This window comes from Lycorma delicatula, chromosome 2, assembly GCF_047948215.1.
Source record: "Lycorma delicatula isolate Av1 chromosome 2, ASM4794821v1, whole genome shotgun sequence".
Classification (NCBI taxonomy): Eukaryota; Metazoa; Arthropoda; class Insecta; order Hemiptera; family Fulgoridae; genus Lycorma; species Lycorma delicatula.
Genome location: NC_134456.1, coordinates 165,933,637 through 165,958,798, shown reverse-complemented (window position 1 = coordinate 165,958,798; position 25,162 = coordinate 165,933,637). Strand labels below are relative to the sequence as shown.

At 31.3% G+C, this 25,162-nt stretch overlaps 1 protein-coding gene across 2 annotated transcripts in view; it reads right to left on the bottom strand.

Moving 5' to 3' along the window:
* Positions 1-19,828: 19,828 nt before the first annotated feature.
* LOC142319400 (uncharacterized) overlaps positions 19,829-25,162 on the bottom strand; it is a 47,238-nt gene continuing 41,904 nt past the window's right edge. For both annotated transcript variants that reach the window (XM_075356642.1, XM_075356641.1), the window contains one exon: positions 19,829-24,396. In XM_075356642.1, coding sequence (XP_075212757.1) covers positions 24,265-24,396 — 132 coding nt within the window. In that variant the 3' untranslated portion in view covers positions 19,829-24,264. The remainder of the gene's footprint in view (positions 24,397-25,162) is intronic.

Below are 25,162 nucleotides of genomic sequence, written 5' to 3'. Positions count from 1 at the left end.
CCTCGTGACACAAATGCAGTCACTGCGACCTTGCAGTAAAAAATACTGCCAAGGTCATAAATGGCCCGGGCCAAAGGGGTCCTCTTAAGGGCCACTAGGCAGGTCGGGGTTTCCCGACCGTCCCTTGTGAGGAGCTTCTTAACCGAAACCACCTCATAGCCAAGGGAGGTCAGTTCCTCCCTTACTTCCTCCGGGGCAGCCCCATAGGGGATCCCCCGTATAACCACCTTCAGCTCCCTGTCCTTCGGGAGCTGAAAGGAGTGAAAGGCGATTCCCTTCGAGTGCAGAAAACTCTGCACCGCCCGGTAATCCGCCTCGTTGCCCAGCTGCAGCCTTATCGAGAGCCCGGTGCTTTTAGCCACCAGGCGCCCCCCAATCCTCGACTTTATGTCCCTCGCCAATGCTGGCCACTCTTTCGGGCAGTCCAGCATTATCGGCGGGATTTTCTCCCGCCTGACGGTAGCAGGCTGTGATGGGGCCCCATCATCAGCCTGCGAGTTGGCAGCTGCTGCAGCCCGCTACGGGCTCCGCCTCCATAGGAGGCGCGGAGTCCCGGCGTTTCTGGCGCTTCCTAGCGCCAGACCCGCTTTCCTCTCCACCGTCGGACAGTTCCGTGGTGGGAGAACGGGGTGGAGGAGGCCTTATTTTTCCTTCCATTGAGGAAAATAAGGAAGAAAAATTTAAAAATTAAAATTAATTTACACTTCTTAATCTACACTTGCTGTAAAATAAAATCACTGACAAGAAAATCAATTAAAAAATAAAATTATTTTAAAAGTATCACAATAGTCCTATAATAATAGGCTATTTACTTAATGTATTCACAATGACTACAAGAGTTCACTTTACATTATTAGAAATATTGAATAGAATAAAAGTAAAATTAAGAAAAGGATTATCCTTTTCTTAATGTGACTGGCCTGTAGTCCAGGTAGCTGGCCGCCCGGCTGATATCCTAGCAGACCCTTCTCACATTGTCTGGCGACGCAGGTAGAAGAACTGTTGAACACCTGGCTGGACTGGTTACAACTGACAATTCACAGAGCACAATAAAACACAACCTTTCACTACAAGAGCCAAGGATGGAATAGTTAAAAGAAGAGACAGACTTATAGGCCACTTACTAAGGGTACCTGGAATGTCGCTTTATTATTGGAAGGACAGGTAGTAGGAAAAAATTGTGTAGGCAGGCCACGTTTGGAATATCTAAAACAAATTGTTAGGGATGTAGGGGGTATACCGAAATGAAACGACTAGCACTAGATAGGGAATCTTGGAGAGCTGCATCAAACCAGTCAAATGACTGAAGACAAAAAAAAAAATTTAAGTTTAACTTATGTTAAGTCAAATGTTGTGTTTACGAGTAACATTCTAAAATAAATCTCCGATTTTGACAGGCAGTTATGTAAGAATTTAAAATTTTCTTAAGGTGATGGCAATTAAAAGCCATTGTTTTCTTACTGACCAATAGGGCATTCTGCCTCTTCGGTCGCTTTGTGCAGTTGGCTTTCTTCTCATTACGGCAACGTCACGTTAATTTATTCGTACATAGCAATTCTGTAACATGTTCAATTATTACAATGGTGTTATATTTTATATTCAAATTAAATTCAATCTCGTCGAGAAGTGTACATTTGTAATTTATATAAACGCTTTCAACGGCTATCATCGGAAAATATAATGTATTCGTTCAATTTAACAATGGCGGATACGTACATTTTGTAAGTAACTTGTGTCTCCTGTGTAGATGAATAAATGAAATAATATTAACTACAATTAATTGAAATCTATTAAAAAAAAAAAAAACATGATAAAAACAACTCTTAGGTATGAACTAAACAAGCAAATGTTGAAATGATCACTTATAAATTTCACAATCGCTACTTACACAATCACACAGTGAAATACTTAAAGTTGATTTCTTTCAACTACGTAATAACGTAAGGCATTTAAATTGCATTTGCAGGGATTAACTAAAGAATCACGTAGGGGTTCCTTGGAAATTTGTTTTAGATACGAATTATTTTCTTGTAATTCATAACCAAATTGCAGGAAATCAATTGGCTCAAATAGTGGATCAGATCAACTTTTCTAAATATAAACTTATGCCGAACTTAAACAGCATATATATACATATGGAATGTTTATAAAAGAATTCGTTCGTTCCAAAAAATCGTAATCAGATAATGGAATCAGATAAAGCATCCGGTTTTCATATTTAGGTTCGTTACATTATTAAGTTTTTCTTCTTAAATATTCGTCGTGGTTGGCACCACTGTGTATTGGGTCGGGAATCTGACTCTGAATCACGACGATACCGCAGCAGAAGCTTCAGTGCGTGATTTGGTTGATCGAAACAAGGTCGGTTATCAGAGTTCAGCGTAATTATCGACTGAATATGGCTTTGCCGCTTCTACGAAAAAAATCAATATTCCAGAGTATTAATTAGTTAAAGGAAACAGGCATTGTCTTAAAGGGGAAATCACCAGGTAGGCCGTCCGTATCTGAACAGAATGTGGAACGGATCCTAGCATCTTGTATGCGTAACCTGAAAAAAATCATTAGCAAGGCGCAGTTTAGAGTTAGGAATATCTAAATCTAGTGTACAAAATTGTGCGTGAGAGGCTTAAATTCTGTGCGTGTAAGATACAACTTTTACATGAAATCAAACCAGTGACAAAGTGAAAAGGTTGGAATTTGCAAATTTAATGCTTATTCACATTAATAGAAATGAGAACTATATGAAAAAATGTAATATTTTCAGATGAGGCTACATCCTACGTTAGTAGGTCAGTAGACTGACACAATTGCAGCATTTGGGGATCCGAGCCATCGCATGAAATTATCGAACATCAACGTGATCTCTCAAAATCAGTGTTTGGTACGGACTTATAAATGATAGTATTAATTAATTAATTTTCTAACAGCTAAATGGTTCTCCGCCGCATTACCGTAACCATGCCAACAGTATTCTGGTGCAAAACGCACCAGAGATAGATTGGGCATGATGGCCGTGACGCTTTTGAAATGTGGTGCTATAGGAGAATGTTAAAAATCAGATGGGTGGATAAAGTGACAAATGAGGAGGTATTGCGGCAAATAGATGAAGAAAGAAGCATTTGGAAAAATATAGTTAAAAGAAGAGACAGACTTATAGGCCACATACTAAGGCATCCTGGAATAGTCGCTTTAATTTTGGAAGGACAGGTAGAAGGGAAAAATTGTGTAGGCAGGCCACGTTTGGAATATGTAAAACAAATTGTTAGGGATGTAGAATGTAGAGGGTATACTGAAATGAAACGACTAGCACTAGATAGGGAATCTTGGAGAGCTGCATCAAACCAGTCAAATGACTGAAGACAAAAAAAAAAAAAGGCCGTGACGATAGTGAACGTTTGCGTTAGCCTCTACGTTCCAAACTTTTCATCCTTACTTTTTTCTCTGGGGTTTTGTCAAACAACATGTGTATCTGTTACCTTTATCAACTAGCGTCAAGGATCTTTGCAGTTCATATCACAGAAGCGACTACATTAGTGGATCGTCTAATATTACAATGTGTATGGTATGAACTGGACTGCAGACTCAATGTTGTTGTGTGGCACAGGGAGTTCATGTTGAGCATGTACGATGTAATGTTGGGAATCAAATGTAATACAAAACTTTTTTAGTTTTCCTTTTCATTAATGCTACTTTTTTCTGTTTAGCCTCCCGAACCACCGTAAGGAATTACTTCAGAGGATGAATGAGGATCATACGTATAAACGTAAAGGAAGTGTAGTCTTGTACAGTCTCAGGCCGACCATTCCTCAGATGTGTGGTTAATTGAAACCCAACCACCAAAGAGCAACGGTACCCACGATCTAGAATTCAAATCCGTATAAAAGTAACTAACTGCCTTTATAGGATTTGAACCTTAAAACTCTCGACTTCGAAATAACCTGATTTGCGATGACGAGTTCATCATTAGACCAACCCGGTAGGTTACTTTCATATATCTGTGTGTTATTAAACGTCAGTTATTCAAGTTTCAATTGATCAACATCGTAGGTTAGTTCGTGGTAATTCACGACCATAGCTAGAAGATCGGGTGCTGGCGGCCTTGTCAACCGCAGAGGGCTAGATGGACATTCAAAATTTAAAGATTTCTGTGCCCATCCTAACCCCCGTAGGGGAAGACACCCACCTTGTGACGATTCCGGTCGTCAGCCCCCCTCGTTCCTAGCCATATGGGCTGATTTCTGTGGCCAAGACGAAGTTTATGCTTCTCAAGGGTGCAGACAAATTATCGTACAGTCGTAACCCCCATATTAAATATAAAAGCTATGTAATCAGCCGCGTTAGAGTTCATAAGTGTAGGTGTTTAGTTTGATGAAAAGTTGCTATTTAGCAACCACATTAGGCAAGTAGAGCGACGCCGTCTCTGAGATGCACAAACTTAGGAGGATTGCTCGGAAAGACTATGGGTTGTCGGGCCGTCAAATGTACATGGTGTACCGAGGTGTCTTCGAAAGCATGACCTCATACGCGGCGCCCGTTTGAGCGCATAGGTTGGATATGAATAGATCACTTGTTCAAACTTTAAGGAGTGACCAGCGCAGAACCCTAATTGTATGCACTGTTGTTTTTTTTTAAACACCTTTCTACGAGGCTACCACCGTATTCGGAAAGGCTCTCCTAATCGATTTAGTGGTGAAAGTTCGAGCAGCCATATGAAGATTGCGAAGAGGCCTGGAGGCCGAGATATTTGGGATGCGGTTTCGAGCCGGGCCAGTACCGGAGCGAAACGGAGATCACAATGACCGGATTTAAATTTCGTTCAGTTGCTCATCTCCCGCCTGTGGAAGAGGCTGCAGAGCCTCGCGATGGAAACATGGCAGCTGGAATGGGACTTCACGACTAAGGAAAGATCCTTTCATAAGTTTATGCAAGGGAGGTGGTATACCTCGAGCTCGTTTTTAAGGGCATTAGTGTCCGGGTGCTCACCAACCATGTTAATTTAAACCAATATCTGTTTTGGTTCCGCCTGGCAGCTGATGAGCTGTGCGTTTGCGGAGAGGTCCAGTCAAATGAATTCCTGATGTTTGACTGCCCTGCTCTAGGGGGGAAGCCGGGGACCGGACCACCCTGGAACTTAGAGGTCAAGTGGAAAAGTGGCCACTCACAAGCGGCGAGTCAATGTGGCGAGAGCCGCATTGTCGGACCGTGTGGGAATTCTTTGATGCGGTTGCTTTGTTCAACCGACATCAGTAGTTTACCTAAGGGGAAAGACTCCTACCGCACTGCTGTGTGAAGCTAACCTAGAGATATATAGGGCTGACCACCAGCTAGCCAATTAAGGCTCCCAGCGCTTTGATATGGTGGACAGGTACTTGCTGGCATTCAGCAACCTAGGCGTGGCAGCGAATTGTTGTCTAGACGAAATAAATTTTAATTTATGGATGTCATATATATATTTTTAGTAGTTGACGGGGTACGCCCACCCATTTTAGCAAATATATGACAAGTGAAAAGTTAATAAAAAGGAGAAGAAGTTGGATTCGAACTGATGTGCCTCCCCATGTAAGGTCCAAATATTTAATTTATTAAATTTTTATTTGGCTATAACTTTGAAACCAATGAAAATAAGTACCATTTATGATGTATTGTTGAAATGAACTCAATAAGGGCATATTACTGCAGTTAAGAAAAAGTCCAAAATCTAAATTTTTTGAATTTTGGGCTTTTCTTGATTGGAACTTGATTTGGACTTTCGGTCCAGTCGATTGCAATCAAAAGTGGAGGAGCACAACTAGATGTTACAACAGTCCTAAATCCAAAATTTCAACATCCTACGGCTAATCGTTTTTTAATTATGCGATGCATACGTACAGAACTCACGTCGAAACTAGTCAAAATGGATTCAGAGGTGGTCAAAATGGATATTTCCGTTGAAATTTGAAAACCGAAATTTTTCGCAATCACAATACTCCCTTTACTTCGTACAAGGAAGTAAAAATTAAGTTTTATGTAATATGGCGGATCTAAGATGGCGACAAAAATTAAAAACCCACCATAATGCAGATTTTTTTAACTATGTAGAACCCCATTTCTTTCTGCTTCCATCTCGGATATGCAGCACAAAGCTGTTTCCATACTTAAATAGCAAATATTATTACTCCTATATATATTAAATAATCGAGAATATATATTTCTGTATTTCATTATTTACGAGGAAAAGCAGTGTTGGAAACTTGTTTTATTCTTTGTTGGTGGCGGAAAAAAACGCTAAATTTTTCAATGTTAATTTTATATCTAGATTTTATGTGATTTCAGTTTCCACTATTGAGTGACGACAGTCTGCAAAATGCATTCTTTTCTAGAAAAAGAGATACAACATTTCGTTGCTTTACACCAATTTTCACAGTCTTTTTTTTATGACTGGGATGCATATAAAGCAAATCAGGGTTGCTTTCAATGAAATTAATGTTGGTCATTATACAGCCAAACGCTGTGATGAATAGAAAGAATATATCATTTGTAGGACTGAATATTATTCATTTTGATGGGCATGGAATTATGATATTTACGCAACACTGTATTTGGCAGCTTAATACAAAAGTTAACGTGAAACTATTTCTCTCCTCATTTTCCTTACCCTAGCTACCAGTTAAGACTGGCTTACTTGAAGTGACTCTTGTGGCTGGTCACCTATAATTATTGTGATTATGACATCAAATTAGAATTAAGGAACTTTGTTCGAAATTTAAAAAAAAATCATCAAAGGATTACAAAACTTTCCCGGTGCTGCCTCGTTTGTTCAACAAACTTTTAAAATGGAAAAAATTACGATAAAATTTATTTAAGTTAATTTTTTTATCTAACTGTAATATTATTATATTTCGGCTTTTTTGATTGAAAATATCCAAAAATATTTAGTGCCGTAAAGTTAATAATTTTATTAAATAAAGAGAAATAATGAAATGATGATAAACTCCGACTTAAGGAGAATATTGAAAAATAATTTTTTTTTCAGATGTATGTTTGTATTTAATTATTCCCTTATTTTGAGTTAATAAAAAAATTATTTTTTATGCCTCTTATATCATGGTTAACGTTTTACATACAAGTACATTTTTTATTTTCTGAAATTTGATTGTACGATATTATTAGATCTCAAAATGAATTTGAATTAAAAATGGTTTTAAGGAAATTTTAATTTAGTTAATACCTATAATTTTCTACATGAAAAATTATTTACCTCAAAATTCTAATTTTATCATATTTTTTTCAGAATTACTTTTTCATTACAAATGGATCGATTGTAGAAAAGCTCTTTGACGTTTTACTCTTTCAATAATATATTTTACAATATAGATTCTTTATCAAATATAACTTTAAGTTTAAACTTAACGCAATTAGTTAAATTTTCTCTGGACTATTAGATAAAAAAGTTATATAAACTTTCGTGATACATTACTTCAACACTTTATCCTTTTGTGAATTTTTAGAAATTTCCCTGAAAGGTCAAAACAAGAATTTATCGTAATATATCTATGATATTTCCACATATTTAATTGCGAAAAGTGAAGATAATATTTTCATAATTTATTTATTTTAATAAAAAAATGTTTTTTACATGAAGTAATAAAAGAGAAAAATTAAAAAAAAATTGTAAAATTTGGTTTCTTTTCGTAGACTTTAAAATTGAATTAATTTTCAGTTTTTCATTACAAAATTTTTTTTTAGATAAAAAAGAATCTGTAGAGAGTGAAATAATAGTCATTTCAATATTCCTTTTTGTTTTTGAAATATCGGGAAAATTTATGTTACTAAATGTTTAATGTGAAGTAAAGCTTATAACTTAAATTTTTTGAACTCTTTTTTGTAGACGTCTAATATGAAATTTTAAGAAGTAGCCTAAAATATTAACGTAAAAGTTTTTTTTTCTTTTTGTTAATAAGAATAATAAGAAATAACTACGAACAATATAAATTTCTTCCCAGAATAGGAGAACTAACCTTTTTCTTTGAACTGAATACCGCACACCCATTAAAATAGCGTCGTAAAATTTTCATGAAACTAAGATCATTATATAAAATTCAGAAATGTGTGTTCTTTTCCAGGAAAATACTGTTATTATTCATATCTATCTTACGAAATGACCTTGTGAAATATTATTGAAATTTAGTACATGTATTTTATTTTTCAGTTCTAACACTAAAACTGGGGTTTTCTCAAAAAAACTAATTTTAGACTTAACGTATTATTTCACTGAGTGTGCTATTTGTTTTTCGCACTTGAAATTTTCCAGCGCGACGTAATGTGGATTTTATTTTTTGTACCAATGAATTGAACCATAACCAACAAATTTTATTATAATAACAGCTAAGATTAGAAAACCAGCTAAGAAGTAGATGCCTCAATATGAGCTCTTGGTAATCATAATTGAATTCCAAATAAATACAAAACAAAGAACATTAAAGATTGAAAATTCTAAAAAACAATACTCTAGTAGGTATAATAAATTTATTTTTTATGCAAATTTTTCCTGTACGGTCATCACCTTTTATGAAGTTCATATTTCTTCATTCATTTAAGAAATATAAAATAATTATGGTTACTTAATATAGATTTTTTAATTCAGTTGTTATGAAGAACCACTAAAGTTACACATTGCTGTATAAAATAAAACTGGTCGTTTATCTTAATCGGTTGAATGAAGATTGTTAATTTTATTTTAGGCTCAAGAAGGGAAAATTTAGTTTTCCGTTAATCTAGTTTCAAAATCCAGTTTTAGAAGATTTGCTTTAAGACTCCGGTTTGGTTTTTTTTTCTTCGGTGAGCCGGAGGAACCCCATTTACGGGCAGAGTGTCGGGCTCGCTAACAGATTCAGCAAGATGTTACTAAGACTGCGTATGTATGCCTGCGCCCTACCGACTAATCCTCCTATCTCATCGGACTCCCTCCCGGGGTCTGACCCGCATTTAAGCATAAGCCCGGCTCTGGGAGGTACCTTCGCTTCCAACTACCAGGAGAGAGCCGCGCGATGCCTGGCTATGCCATTCACAGCAGCCCCAACCCAATGGCCGGGACTCGGGCATCACGTGTCTAGCCTCTAACGGGGTTACCCCAAGGGACATCCCCGCCAGGAATCGATCTTTTCAACTCGGGGTCAGGAAGTCCCACTTCTTCATCGCCGCCACCCATCCAAGCAAAAAGTTCGTATCTTCAGAGATACGAACGATGACTCCACAGTGGGTTGTCCCCTATCCCCTTGTTCTCCGATCTTTCTGCTGTATCACACCCGCAAAGAAGTTCGAAATGATGATGAACTTCTATTCGCTCTCTAGCATCCTATCAATGATATTTTCAGTATTCAGCGGACCACCAGTGATGTGCAAGACCGACGTGGATCCACATACCGTACTGAAATATTAGGTAATATTACCGTTACTAATATTAGGTGTGTCCCTCTCACCACAGTACGGGCATTCCTCATCAGCCCTCCGCCTCCCACATAAATATGTCTTAAAGGCTTCGTGGACGCTGATAAACTGGATGAGCCAATAGTTCAGCTTGCCAAACTTCCTCTCGAATCATGGGCTGATGTTTGGAATCAATTGATGAGTCCCTTCTGAGAGGCGTCCCACCAGGCCTGCCACTCGACCATCAGTGCCTCGAACGGTTGGTAGATCGCACCCTTCGTATACTGTAGTACTACGGTTAGCTAATTGCTGTAGTGGGACCACACAGCGATCACCATAACTGCTTCGGTTGATACAGAGTTATACGCGACTGCCACGCGAAGAGCGATACGCGTTGTATTCCCTCTAGCAAGCGCCGGTTGCACTCAACTTCAAGGGCCCTGTGCCAAACCGGTACCCCATATAGAAATATCGAATTCACTACGTGAGTGTACATCCGGCGTTTAGAAGTTCGAGGTTCCGTTATTCTTCCCAAAAGTCAGAATGTCCCGAAACGGATAGAAACAAAAGGACACAACTGGGAAAGGAAAATTGTAGGAGATATGACAGATGGAATTTCCCCCTATTAAACGCCACAAAAACTTTGAAAAAAGTAGGTAGCTCACCTTATGACAAGAAATTCTTCTAAATCTTATCAGTAGACTGCAATAAACAACTTGGTAACTAGCTTGTACGAGTATAACGAACAAACACACTTAACTGATCCTTATTGCACTAGGCAATCGGGTCGAAAATTCAAAATGCTCTATAAAAAATTAGTCCGGCAGCCAAAATCACAGAAATCCGAAAAACGTATCCAGTCCGTAATCCCCTAACAATACTAAACATCCTTTCCTAAAAATCTGAAAAAAATTCACTCTAAAAGACTAAAAATGCGGAGCAACAACACGTCCGTGTAGCACGACTACTCTTACTCAACCCTTCCGCTTAGTTTTCTTAAGACTTATTAGCTTGACTTACTTTAGAAACAAACTTTATTCAACGGAAGACACTTTCAACTCAAAAACCGAATCAGAATAACTCTGCGTAATCAATTTACACATCCCTTAACTTAACAAGTAAATAAATTGAACTTTCTCGAGGCATATAAAAATAAAACGATACGAAATCAAAGGTTAATTATAAGTTAAAAAACAATTTGATAACAAAAAGTAGGTCTGGAAAATAATACGAAATAAAATAATAATTACAAGTTAAAAAATTATCTTATAAACAAAAATAAGCCTACATGTAGATTCTCAAAGTTAATTTTATCGCCGCAACATTTGAATGAAGTTACTGCATGATACGAATTATATAAAACAAACGATAATTAGATCTTTGTTTACAAATAAGACTTGTAATGTTACTATTTCAAATTAAAACTCAAAATAATAACGATAGTAAATAATTTAAATTCACTGGTAGTAAAAAATGTAATATGTAAACAAAGGTAATGAACGATGTATTGTAAAAAAATTTTGACGAATAAAATTTGTAGCACACAAATAAAGATTTGACAAAAAAGGTTTTACAATTTTTATTTTTATTTAGGTGGTAAAATTAGGATGTAGAGGATATATTAAAAGCAAGTTACCGAAATGAAGAAAAAAATGTACAGTTATCAAACAAAACTGTTACGACTCAGGTTTCATTTGCTCCTAATTTATTAAAAGGAAGAACTTTAAATGTTATTAATGGAGGACTCTTAAATTTTAAAATAAAAATATTAACTTTTTTCTTACTCTTTTGTTATTAAATTAAATTATTAATATTAAATATTAAATTCTCACTTTTTTTGTTACTCTTATTAATTGAGTTGGTCTAATGCCCTTTTGTTTAGTCAGTCTTGTTCCATCCTTCAAAGACTCAACACGTGTTTGTTTCGAATGTATAACTAATTGATATAATGTGGATATATGTGTACCATATATACATCGTGTTTAATGTTTATATATGTGTATAAAATTATTTAATATTTATATAATATAAAAATATATACATTATTGTAGAAAAGATAGAAAAAAAATCGGGAGGAAGCTAAGATTAAGGTTAGAATTCTTAAAGCGAATACTTAACGGTGTAGACTGATAAAGAAGTGAAGTAAACGTTATTAGATTAGAGCAGCAAATCATTCGAATGACACTAAAGAGAAAATTAAAAAAGTCATTTTTACAAATAATAAATTTATTAATAAGTAAGTTAATAATAGCCTTTAATAAACCAAAATAATAATTAAGTCACTTATTGTAATTTACCGCCATCAGCTTACCAACCAACCGCTTATCTAATCATTCAAGCATATCCTTCCAAGAAGTAAATATAAATTTTCTCTGGAAATTCCTTGTTAATATTTAAATACTCAAATAAATTATTATTTTTTTAAAAATGTAAGATTTTAACTTTGAATAATTGGAAAAGAAAGGGCTGAAATTAATTTATTGTAAACATAAAAATACATCAATTTATTTCCATTTAATTTCAAATCTAGTAAAAGAAAAATCAAAATGACAAGGAATTAAGTAGAATAGAATCATAATTTTATTTATTAATTCCTTTTTTTCTTATAATATTTAGACCAATTTAAAACTTAATATTTTACAGTTGTTTTATATATATGTATATAAGTTTCAAACTCAACAAGTTTTGTTTTTAAAAAACGAACTTTATTTTTATACAACTAACATTATTACAATTAATATACATTTAACTGTAAATAATTAATTGTTAACTATTTAATATACATTTAAATAGTTTTACACCATTTTGAGTACATGCTAATGATGAATTAAATAGGACGATGATGTGCATCGAATGAGTCTTCTATGAGAAATGACTAATTATTCTTCGCTCACGCTATAGGCAGGCGTACAGAACTTCATAAATTGAAAATATTTTTTAGTAATTATGTGCGAGCTGCTGCCCTCAGAGTTTTCTCTGTACACAACTTACTGTATAAAACAAAATGTTTAAATAAAACATGTGTTCCCAAAAACTAATTTTTAATGAAATCTGGATCACACGTTTGATATGGGTAAGTTATGATCAACAACCAATTAATAGGCCTTTTCATACTAAAGTTTTGTCTGTTAAGTTTTGTTTCTAATAATAAAAATGGATTTTGGTTTTTTAAAATCAATTTTCTGAGATTTAAATTCTCCTCTACAAATTTTGATAACAAAACTTAGCATTTATTACTGATTTAACAAAGTTATTGTAAAAAGTGGTTTACATCACCAATTGTTTCTGTTTTATGCTGGATGTCATGAAAACTTTGAGAGATGCATTCCTTGGACTCACCCGTTTTATTATATTTTTCAGGTCAAAAAATTCAAAAGAAACCATCAAATTTACCTCTTTATTTTTAAAGCGTTATAAATTTCATTGACATTTTACCGGGGGGAACTGAAATCTGGGCAAAAGTTTTCGCTAGTCGCAACTCGATATCAGCAACCATTCGCTAGCCGTAACCATCAACATCTTTCATTCTAAGAACAATAGTCTCGTCATCAAATTTTATGAGTACAGCTTCCGGTAACTCTCCTTCCTTGTATATCAAGCAGAGGCGGTGAGAAGTTGCTCTTGGGTTTCATTTGATAAACGTTTATGTATTAAACTGACACGATGAGCATGACTCTCTAGTCTTTCATTCAGTAAGAATCGACTGTTGTAAGTTCTCATTTGTGAGTCTGCATTCTCGTCGTTGAGATGTCTCGGCGGAAATGTTCGTGGTACTTCTTTCTATATTTTCCCTTAAAATATCATTCCTTTCTTGGCAACTTTACTTTAAACATCGCTGTCTCATTTGAGCAGAGGGGTTTGTAGGCCTATCCATATTTTAATTTTATATGTATATTATTGTAGGTACTAGATACCACTAAAAATTGTGAAATAAATTATTAAAAAAGTAATAATCAATTACTGATAGTTTGTCGTTATAATGGATAAAAATAGACAATTAGACAAAGTGAGTTTGGCCAAATATTAAACATATCTAACAAACATCTTCGCTTTTTAAACTTCATATTTACTATTTTTCTTTATTATATGAGGTTTTTTTTTATTAATTTGTCTGCAGTTCATATATGGTGCAGAATTCTAAGATTATTCCAATCGTATTTATAAATAAAATTATCTCATTAGACTTATTAATGAAAAACTTATTATAATTACCCAACAATTTGATTTTTTTTAAATTTCAGCTTTAAAAGTTCAATATTGACTTACCTTGTCGAAATTCATGTTCTGATGTTATTAAAATTTTAGGTTTCACCGTAAGGAATTATTGAAATAATTAATTATGTAATAATTAATTTTGATGCAAAGTTATAACATTACTGTATTAAACTTTTAATTAATGAATAATGTTTTCAACGTTATATGATAATTTTGACAGTTTGTTTAATCATAATGATTAGTATGTTGATTTTCACAATTTATTTACAAATGCATAAGAAAAATTTTTATTTCACAAAAAAAAAAAGAAAAGAAATAATTTTTTCCCCTAAGAATTTAATAAATTTAAAAATCCACTTTTACTTTACAGAAGCCATATTAATAGAAAAAAAATTGTTTTTAAAGTTTTCTTTGTTAGATTTAAGGAGAAAAAGTGATTTTGAGTTTACAATAACATATAACTCATTTATTTAAAATGAATAATAAAAACTTTTTTAAATAATTTATACATTAGGTATCTGCAGCATCATTTGAAAACAGAATCTCTGAGTGTTATTTTACACAGACATAGTTTAATAATTTATTTGATTTTGATTTCCCACTTTGTTGGTGAATTTAATAACTGGGTTTCAGTTAATTATATCATGTTAAATGATAATCAATAAAAAAAATTTAATAGGCTACATATATTTTTTTAAAGATTTTTTTATACAAACTTAACTTAGCAAAATTTTTTTGCTTATTTAGAAAGCATCGATCACAGGGTTAAGCAAAAAAATAATTGCTTTAACTCAAATTACCACTCAAGTTACCACTCGCGCCGGCCTCCGTAGCGTGAGTTGTAGCGACTGGGTCTTTCACCCAGAGGTCCTGGGTTTGAATCCCGGTCAGGCATGTCATTTTTTCATATCCTACATTTCCATATCCCACGCACAGGCTTCAAGCTTATTGTGGTGATATCATCAAAAATGAAAAAAAAAAAATTGAAAACAAAAAATTTAGTAGAAATTTTTTAGGTGTAGTTTACATGAATATATAAAAATGTTAATTATGAAACAAGATAAAAAATTAAACACATAAGGAAAGCTCAGCAGCTGGTTAGAGAAATGGATCATACTTAACAAGATGGCATTTCAATGGTTTAACAATCATCATCAGTAGTTAACTAGACAATAATTTAAGTTAATATAATTAAAATTAAAGAAATGGAAAATCTGTTATGATATTGTAACCGTATTCCAGTTATATAAATGACCTGACACAAGACAACCGTCATTTCTTAAATTACATAATATTTTCTAAGATTTACAATCTATTGGGTTTAACTGGCAAAGTTAAGAGGAAGATTTTTTCATTCTGTGCTTCACCAAACTAAATTTACTCTTGAATATCAGCACATCATGTTCATGAAAACACAACTGACATTTAGCTGTACAAGTGACAGCTTCATTCTGTACACCCCAGCAACAGGTTGTATTACAATAATTTTTTTCAGACAAAAAAATTATTAATTAATTCTGACTGTTTTTACTTCTTTCTCGGGTGATTTACAGGTGTTACATCGAAAAACTGGGACAAAGTGTAAAAACAATAAAAAATTCATTCAATCTTTTTTGTGGAAAACAGTGTTCATCAGGGTAGATATTTTTTTTTGTGCTAATCTTTGATATACATCAAAGCTTACTGGTTTTGCCCCATATACTAAACCTAAAAATCTTTTGTATACCACATATCTGTTTCTATTCAGTTCTCTGTCATAATTAACTTGCCTAGCTTGGCGTATTATTTCAGAATCATGGAAACAAGTATATACTAATTCCATTATCTGTCGGTATAACCTATACATTGGATCTTTTTAAAGAAGTTTCCAATCTTCAAATGGTTTCCTGAACATTCACAATCTGCATTTAAAAAACTATCTTAACAATTAACAGCATTAAATAATTTTGAGAAGAAGAAGAAGAAGAAGAAGAAGAAATAAAATTTAGTAAATTTTTCCGGGTACTACAATGAAAGACCTGTAAAATTTAGTTGAGGTCTGCATTCTTCAAAGGCTGACCTTTCTTTACCTCCACCTTTAATCTTGGAGACTCAATCTTTAATTGCAGTTTTAGCTAGAATTATGCTAATTCCTTTGGCTGTCTCCCCTTCAAATAGTATCTTAGTATAAATTTAAAGCAGAAAGTCAGTTCTTTCATTACCTTTAATCCCACCCAGTTTTCACTGGTTTGTATAAGTTCTATTTTAGAGGTCTAGACATCTTGTGGTACTTTCAACCAATAAGATTAGTGTGAGTTTAGTGGTCATAGGTTCTATTAAATTTTATTCCCTTTATTTTAGTATTGGGCATTTTTTTTCTTATTTAACCTCTGGGACCACCATTAGGTATTGCTTCAGAGAATGAGATGAATGATTTGTAGTGTCTATGAAAAATGCCATGCCTGACCGGGATTCAAACCCAGAACCTCCGGATGAAAGGCTGAGATGCTACCACTTGCTCCACAGAGGCCGGCAGTATTGGGCATTTATTAATTCATAGGATAACTTACTACTATTTTGTAGAATCTTATACCTATTACTCAGTTCAAACATTTAAAAATATATAGTTATATAAATATAAAAGTATGCAAAAATTGGTTCTAGTGTCTTTTTGTAAGCCATGGTACATTCATCCCAAACAATTAATTTACACTGCAAAATATTTATCAAAAATGTTTTAACAGTTACCCCAGGAAACAGAGCCCACCATCCAGTCTAAATAAGACTTAGAACAGTGTCATATGCTTGCCTCTGGTCTTTGTTTAATAGGGGTCTATTAATCTCCTCACTCGTTTTCCACCTCATTATCGGTCTCACTTGCTCAGTGAAATAAGAATGCTATCAGTGTTGGACAAATTGCATTTTATAGTGAATTTTATGAGCTTTCAGTAAATCTCCTCTACTTTAGTTGGTTTCATCACAGTTTGTGTGATATTCACGAATAACCGCAAAACTACGTGTTAAAACTTTGCTTAAGAGTGTGAAAAAGGGGGTGGGGATAGATTTTTCAACATGAACTATAGATAAAAATATTTCCTCTTGTCTGGAACTGTTAGTGTGCTAAATTTCAACATGAATGGAATAAAACTGTAGATTTGTATTAAAGGCAATTGAACACACAAATATTCTTATTTATAAAGATTAGGCAATGATTATAGTTCTTTAATATTTCTGTTCCTGCTGATGACTGATAAAGTCATTGTCCCTGAGGTTTGCCCCAAAGGAATAATAATAGTACTTTCTTATTATGGAAAGCTTTCCTCTGAAGAGGATTTATAAGGATGAAACTGATAAGAAGTGGGCTGAAGTGCTTTGCTGGGTATAAAAGAATGGTATCCACAGTTGTAGAAGGAGTGATTTGGAGTTCCCTACTGAGTATGTCTGGATCAAAATTGAATCTAGAGTTGGTAGGAATGTATTACTGAGTAATCATTACTTCTGCCTACATACCCATTCTGATTTTTTGGCCAATTATTGAAAAATTGGAAAGTGCTATTTCAATTTTAAATGGCTAATGTGGTAGGTGATTTTGGTGATCATAAAGTTGTCTTGGATTCACTCAAAATCCACCCTCTTGTGCCATATTACACTAGGGAAAAGGCAGATTCTTTGTTTGACTTTATTAATGATTTAAATTTTAATCAATTTAATACATTTTTACCAAGAGGTGGAAAATTTATTCTCGACTTAATCCTTTACAATATTTAAGTGCTAATTAGCCAAAGATGTCCCTCATGAATGAATGACCCTTACTAGATGTAATGATGTCCCTTACTGTTAATGTTGAATTTAATGAGGTTATAATATGCTGCATAGAAGGCTATGATTTTAAAAAAGAAAGGTCATTTACTTGGTTTGTATTTATCTTCAAAAGATACTGATTGGTCTTCAGTGTAGAATGCTACAGTACATCTGTTGATGATGCAGTGGTTGGTTTCACTTTCATCTTTCTACAATCCTTACAGATTTGCATTCCTAAAAGATGAATTCTTTCTGAAAAATACCTACAGTTGTTTTCTGCAGCTATCATAAAATGCCTTAAGATGAAGAAAGCTTCTGATTGAAGATTTGAAAGATCTAATTCTAAGGATAAGTTTGTGGCTTTTTCGACAGTAGAGTGGATATTATTGAAGATGAGTTGCACACTTAGCTGAACAACCTCTTAAAATATGTGTACTCTTTCTTAAAATAAGCAAAATGCATGGACCTCAAGACCTAAACACAGCTATTGTGTATGATGATACACTCCTGCTTGTCATTAAAGCATTGTCTATGATGATATGACTGGTAATTTGTAGATATTCAATTATAATTTAAAAAGTGGTATATTCTCAGAATATTGGAAACTAGCAAAGGTTTTTCCTGTTTCAAAAGGACGACCTACATAATGTTAACAACTAATCTCAGTACTATGAACTGTTGCTAAAGTTTCTGAAAACATTGTCTATAGATATCTTTAAGTGACTCGTAGCAAAAAATATCAATTCATTGCAACATGGATTTGTGAAAAAACAATCAATAACATCAAATCTAAATCACTTGTTGTTATTTGCTGTTTCTGCATTTAGGAATAGGAAATAAATTGATATTGTTTACTTTGATTTTCAGAAAGATTTCAGTTCTGTTCTACATGACATCCAAATAGAACATTTTCTTGCATTGGGATATCTGGAAGGATGTTAAAATGGATAAAGTCGTATTTCAACAGGAGGAAATTTTGCATTAAAGTGAATGGAAAATTTTACAAGAATTTAGTGCCACATCAGGTGTTTCATAAGGATCCAGTCTAGGATCTTTATTCTTTTATTGTTTATCAATGAGATACCTGAAAAATTACTTCTAATTTTCTTTTGTTTGCCGATGATTTTAAAATAATGACTACAGTGAATACATTGTTCTTCAGAGTGATATTGATCAGATTTATGATTGATCTGTTGAAAACAGGCTCCGTTAGTCTCAATAAGACACTGTTTACAACTTACACCAGAAAGATTCTGGCTGTAAAATATATATATAATATTACAAATGTGAAAATTCACTGTGAGTCTAATGTTCATGACTTAGGTATACAGTTCGATCCTTAAGCTATTATTTACTGATCATGTTGATAAAATTATTTCAAATTCCAAGACTTTTTTGGGTCACCAGAAGATTTCACACAGTTAATGATATTTTAGGATTATATAAAGTTATTGTCAGGTTCATGTCATGTTGGAATATTGTTCTGTCACTTGGAACTTTAAGAACTATTAGACAGAGTTGTCAAGCAACAAGACTGAAGTAGTCCAAAGAAGATTGTTATTCGTATTGCACCAACAAGGTTAGCTATACAGAGGTTTATTGTATGAAGATGAATGTATTAAATTTGACATTTCAATGTTAATGGAAAGGAAATTTAATGCTCTTTGTACAAAGGCAATGAATGGTTATGTTGATACTGATATTCTTGACATTGGGATCCAGTTTCTGAATGTGAACACTAGAAAAAACAATGTTTTTCAATATAAAAGCATTGGTGGGATGAGTCCCATGGAGAGATGTGTCTGGCAATTGACACATTTGTGTCTGGGAATTATACAGTAATGATATTAATACATTTAATTCAACAATAGAGAATTTTAAGAGGTCAATTATTGTCTGTGCTCTTATGAAATAAATCATTTATGGCTTTCATGGTTTAATAGTTTAAATTAAAACATTTAAATTTAAGGTTTTTTCAGGCTAATTTAATTTATAATTATTTTTATTATTATGTTTTTACATTCTGACTATCCCTGTTATGAAAAGTTCCATTTCCTGACGGGTCAAATGTAGTATACTACAGTTTTTCTTACTGTTCTACTATACTAGCTTCAACATCTACCATAGATCATTCAGCATGCCTGCTTAGATAGATTATCTTCATTAAAATTAGGATGGCTCTAAGGGATGATGTGGAGACCGTCAGTTTCCCAAAAAAATTAAAAATTATTATTGTTATAAGGTCAACTATTAATTTCAGAATTAAAATGACAAAATATATATTTTCTCAAGTAGGATGATAATTAATTAGTTGTTTATTCAGACAGATAGTAGTTGTTTCATATTTTTATTTCTTTATTTGATTTTATTTATTTACTCTTTTTTTGAATACGTAAAACAAAAAGACAGTAAAAATTACACCTTGAATTTTCATTTATTTATTCTGATTAGTATGACACTGACATACAAAGAATTAAAAATATAGAATTTCTTAAAAAATTAAAATAAAAAAGTAGTAAATCACCTCAAATTAGAATTAGTATTCTTCATAAGAAATAAAAGTTATTAAAGCTAACAAAACAATCTAATTCATGTTTTATTTCCATTTATTTCAGCATTAATTTCTTAAGATAATTATACAAAATTAATAAATAAATGATCTATTAGTAGTATATCACATGAGTTAATATCACAAAAGTTTCCATAATTTTCTTTAATTAAAAAAAATAATATTAATTAATAGATAGGTAACTACATTTAAATGCATACTTTAAGTCAGTAATTAACCCAGTTATATAGCTGACTTTTTTACTTATTTATGAGTAGGACCATCAAAAATGTTTTAGAAAAATATATATTCAGTTGTATATCTACTGGAATTATATTTCTCAATATTTTTTTTTTGTTAATATGAATTTCTATGAACATAACATATTTATTATTAATTCTTTTATAATTAAAAACAATACATACGGCATAAAGAACAATATTTCTAATTTATTTTAATGATTTTTCTTTATTTTATCAATCACTAATAGTTAAATACATATATTCTGTAGGATAATGAAACTTGTTATTTAATTTTATAAAAACAAAGTTGTTCTTTTTATTTACACTCTTCAAAGCTTTTCTCAGCCTTTTTAAATTTGCTAAGTTAATGTTTAATGAAATTAAATATAAAAAAACAATTTATAAATAAAAAATTATGTTGGTATGCATCTAGAACAAAATGTATGTACTGTAATAACTGATGATGGTTGTTTTAACTGAAATGTGCACCAATTTTTAGAATTTACATTTCGATCTTACTTTTTTCAAGTTCTGTATATTATATTCTTTCTTAAACTTAGCTCAATATTTACCAAATTTCATTGATAAACACAATGCTTTTTTTTAATTCTTTAAAATATATGAATGACTATCTTGTTTTTACTTGAATTAATAAACTATTTTAGGATATTTCAAGTTGAATATGATGTTCCTTAAATACAATGTTTTTGATTTTTTTATGAATGGAGATAATTAGATTTTAAACGACTAAAAATGAGTAATTTAATATTTTTATTAGAATTTGCTTGGGTTTTTTTATTATTTATGCTTTCATCACACATGTCGTAAAGATTTGTGACTCTGTATCATACATCTTTATGTCTTGAACATTATAAAAGATTTGGAAAAAAAACAAAAAGAAGATATTTGGTGATAGTTATAATAATTTGTTAATCATAAACAAAAAAAGTTTTGGTTAGTTTATAAAATGTTTTCATAAAAATAACTGGGTTTTTCTGACTTATTTTACTTTACATACACTCACACTCATAACACTTAATAATTAATTATTTTTAATATTAACATTTTTTAATATCTTAAACACAAGTATCACATTTTTACATTCCTGTATTGAAGTTGTATAAATGAGTATTATTACTTTTGTAAATGAGAGAAAGAAATAATCATGTATTATATATTATATTATATTATGCATTATACATATTATATGTTATATATATTTTTTAACAGCATGATAATTAAAACATTTATATTTACAATGCCTGCCAACCATTCATGAGCTTGGAAGATTAGTATAATTATCATCTTTATAAATATTCTCAGAAACATGCAATATGGTGTACACTTATATTGCTTATAATTAAAATTTGTGAATGTATTATTCAATTGTTAATTATATATCAGTATTCCTTTATTAATTATTCATGTTAATTATAGTATTAAGTAATTTTTAATTTTAAATATTTATAATTTCATAATAATTTTATGAGATTGTAATGGAGATTCCACTTCCTCTTTATTAAAAATGTGGTCTAATTTTAAAAGTATACTATGTTTTTACATAAACTGAATTTATAATGCATTCACATTTTATACTTTCATATTTTGTTTATCATTTCATTATATTAGTTTTGCACTATCTTCAAAGTTTTGTTTCAGTCTTTATAAAGTTTAATCATCATGTTTTATTTTCTGACAGAAGATAATTGAAGTTATACTTAGTCATCCTATCATAAATTAAAACATTCTAACTAAACGTTTACAAAGTGATGCAAACTGAATATTAAAAATCATACAGTAATCTACTACAATGATTAATTGTAATTAATTATATTTTTTAAAAATTAAACAGAATTTTAACAATTTCAATATCTTTAATAATTAATAAAAAATATTTTATAATCTGTTATTTAATTTTACAGCATACAGAATTTATTTAATTTCAAAAATATTTCATTGATTTGTAAAATTTGATTGATTAATTTGGTAACAGGTGTCGGTCGAGTCAATGTTTTTATTTTGGGTAATAACCATTGTTACTCTAACCTCATAAATTAGTGTTGTCACTGCACTTAATAATCTTATAAATTACACAAATAATAAAACTAATAAAAGTAAAATAACCAACTAATTTAATCATTTTAAATTAATAAAACAAATTACTGAAAAATTTTTTGAATTCAATTATTTTCTGGTTAAATTTTAATAAATCTCTATTAAATTATTGTAATAAAAATTAAATAATAAAATGCCAATTCAGGCAGGCATAAACAAATTATGGAAATTTAACGATGAGGCATTAAAATTTTTACTAAAACTTTCATACCTTATGCGTACATAATTCCCTTTTATCAAACAATCCAACCATCTTCTTGACAAATATTTTTTACTTCTACATCTAACATTGACTCCTATGCTCATTAACATCTTGTGAATGCAGACAACATGCAGGAAAACTGTACTTAGCAATGTTTATCTTTGGTCATGTGTGGGAAGTAATTTATTAAATGTAACTTAGGGTACTGTACTACAATAGAATTGATTCACAAAGGATTTAGAATATGCACTTATTAATAAAATAAGTACAACATTACTATTATTTAAAAGTTTTAATATTCTGACTCCTATCAATCTTTTGGTACAGAAATACCTCCTGCCATTACTTCATTGAGATGCTTTAAACAAAGCACTATGAATTTGCTAAATTTACCATTTAATAGCTTATAATAAATAGATTAAATTATATTATTTCTAAAATCAACTCTTGCTACAACATTGGAATTCATATATTTAATAATAGAATGAAAAATATGCTAAATAACGTTTTTAATATTGTATTAAAGTATTTTACTCAAAACCCCAATTTTAGGGCTATTTTTACTTACCCCAGTGTAAGCAAAAATTATTATATCATTGTAGTTTATTAGTCTCATGAATACCTTCAAATATATGTATTGGGAGGTTATGATCCCTGATTCATTGCTTAGTATGCTTTTTGTCTAGCAATTATAAATTCTAATGTAGAATAATGTATTTAATAATAGTCACTTATATTTCACATGGGACTATTTAAAATGAAAATAATGCATTTGTGGATAGGTAGTTTTTTAGCATCAGATAAAAGCAGATTTGCAAAGGTTACAAGAATTTTCTAAATTAATTGGATAAGTTAAACTTTTTTTTATTATATAATCAAATTATTTCAAATCTTTCCATTATGTAGTTATGTAGGGTGTAATAAAAATGTATTACTAAAGAGATTTAAAATGGTCCAGAAATTCATTACATTTTCCTAATGTAATCCCCCCCCTTCAACGTTAATGTAAACATGAAAATATGTTAATATATTTTCTATTTTTAATATTCATAAATACATTACTATTATCATCTAAATTATTATACAAATGTAAATTAACATGCATTTTTCAATTAAAAATTTAAATATTCTTAAGAAGCTTTAAGTACAATATATTTTTAAAACATACATAACACACATTTTACCAAACACGTACACAGAAATAACACATACACACATATTCACATCTAATGTACAATTTCTATGCCTCTGCAACAAATTTTAATCTACATTTTAAATAAAGGTAAGAACAAGTTGTTCATTAACATTTAATTCCTAATATTACTATTATAAATTTAGTTATTTATTAAATAAGCAGTCTTGTAAACTCTAAACTCCAAAACATTACATGAGAATAAAATGTTAATATAATATAGTTAAAATTCAAAACAAAATCAATAAAAGATTCTTATGATGAACAGTCCTATCTCAGTTATTATGATACACTAATAAAAGTATTTTTGGATATCTAAAAACTTAAATCAATGTTTTATTATAAAAAAGGAAAGTAAAACCAATCCGAAATTAATTTTAAAATGCTTTAGTTGAATTATTATGCATCTTATAAAAATATTTACTCGAAGTAAACTAATAAAGCAACAATTCATTAAAGTTAGCAATTTTCAAGTAGGTAATAATAAATAAATTCATACTACAAATTGTTGTGATGTTAATTTAAAACTTAACAGATTTATTACCACCTACAAAATTTTATTTTTTCAGTGTATACCAAAATGCACATATTTTTCACACCAAGTCCTTGCCTCTTCTTGGTTTGAGCAGCACATTGGATAAACAATATTAGATTTTGTAGATTTTGCACAACGTTGACAGAGTGTTTGTATTTCTTCCTGTAAGTAATAAGATGGTAAAAAAAGTAAATTTAAATGATATAAAAAATTATTTTTTTGTACAATAATAATAATGTGACAAGCAACTGATTAGGATAACCAATCCAATTGAATGGGAACTCTTCTGATCAAGTAATTCCTCACAATCGGTTTTAATTAATAAGTGTAAAAGGTGCAAAAGTTTGATTGATTTAGTCATTTTGAATTTAAAGAATTTCCAGAAAACATTATGAGAAAGATTTAAACAAATGCAAGTGGCAGAATCTATCAATCTAGCCTGTGACATGTAGATCATATAAAACTTTTCTAATAATTGTTTCCAGCAAGACAGATATGATATCTCTGTCAAATGAAGTGAAGGATTCAGGCTCTGAGACTATTATCTGAAGGCCATGCAGAAAGCAAAAGTACCAGTACTTTTGCTAATAGTGAAGAGAAGTAATGCTGTTAATAAATCCATGTGGACTAATCAACTAGTCAATGTTGATAATGATCTATTCATTTATCTAATACAATTTCAAAGAAAATATACATTAATAATAGAAATACAAATTAATAAATTGTAAAAAATATTAAAATGAATATAAAAAAACACTATTCATGATTTCCATGTTCCAAAGTCATCTTAAAAAGTTCTGCCAGATTTATGAAATTAGAACAGTTATATAAGCAAATAGATAAGAAAAACTATTTTTTGTATATGTGCAAATAAAATAAAGTTATTGGTGATCTGTGCTGTCCTTTTGGAAACTACAGTATTGAAATA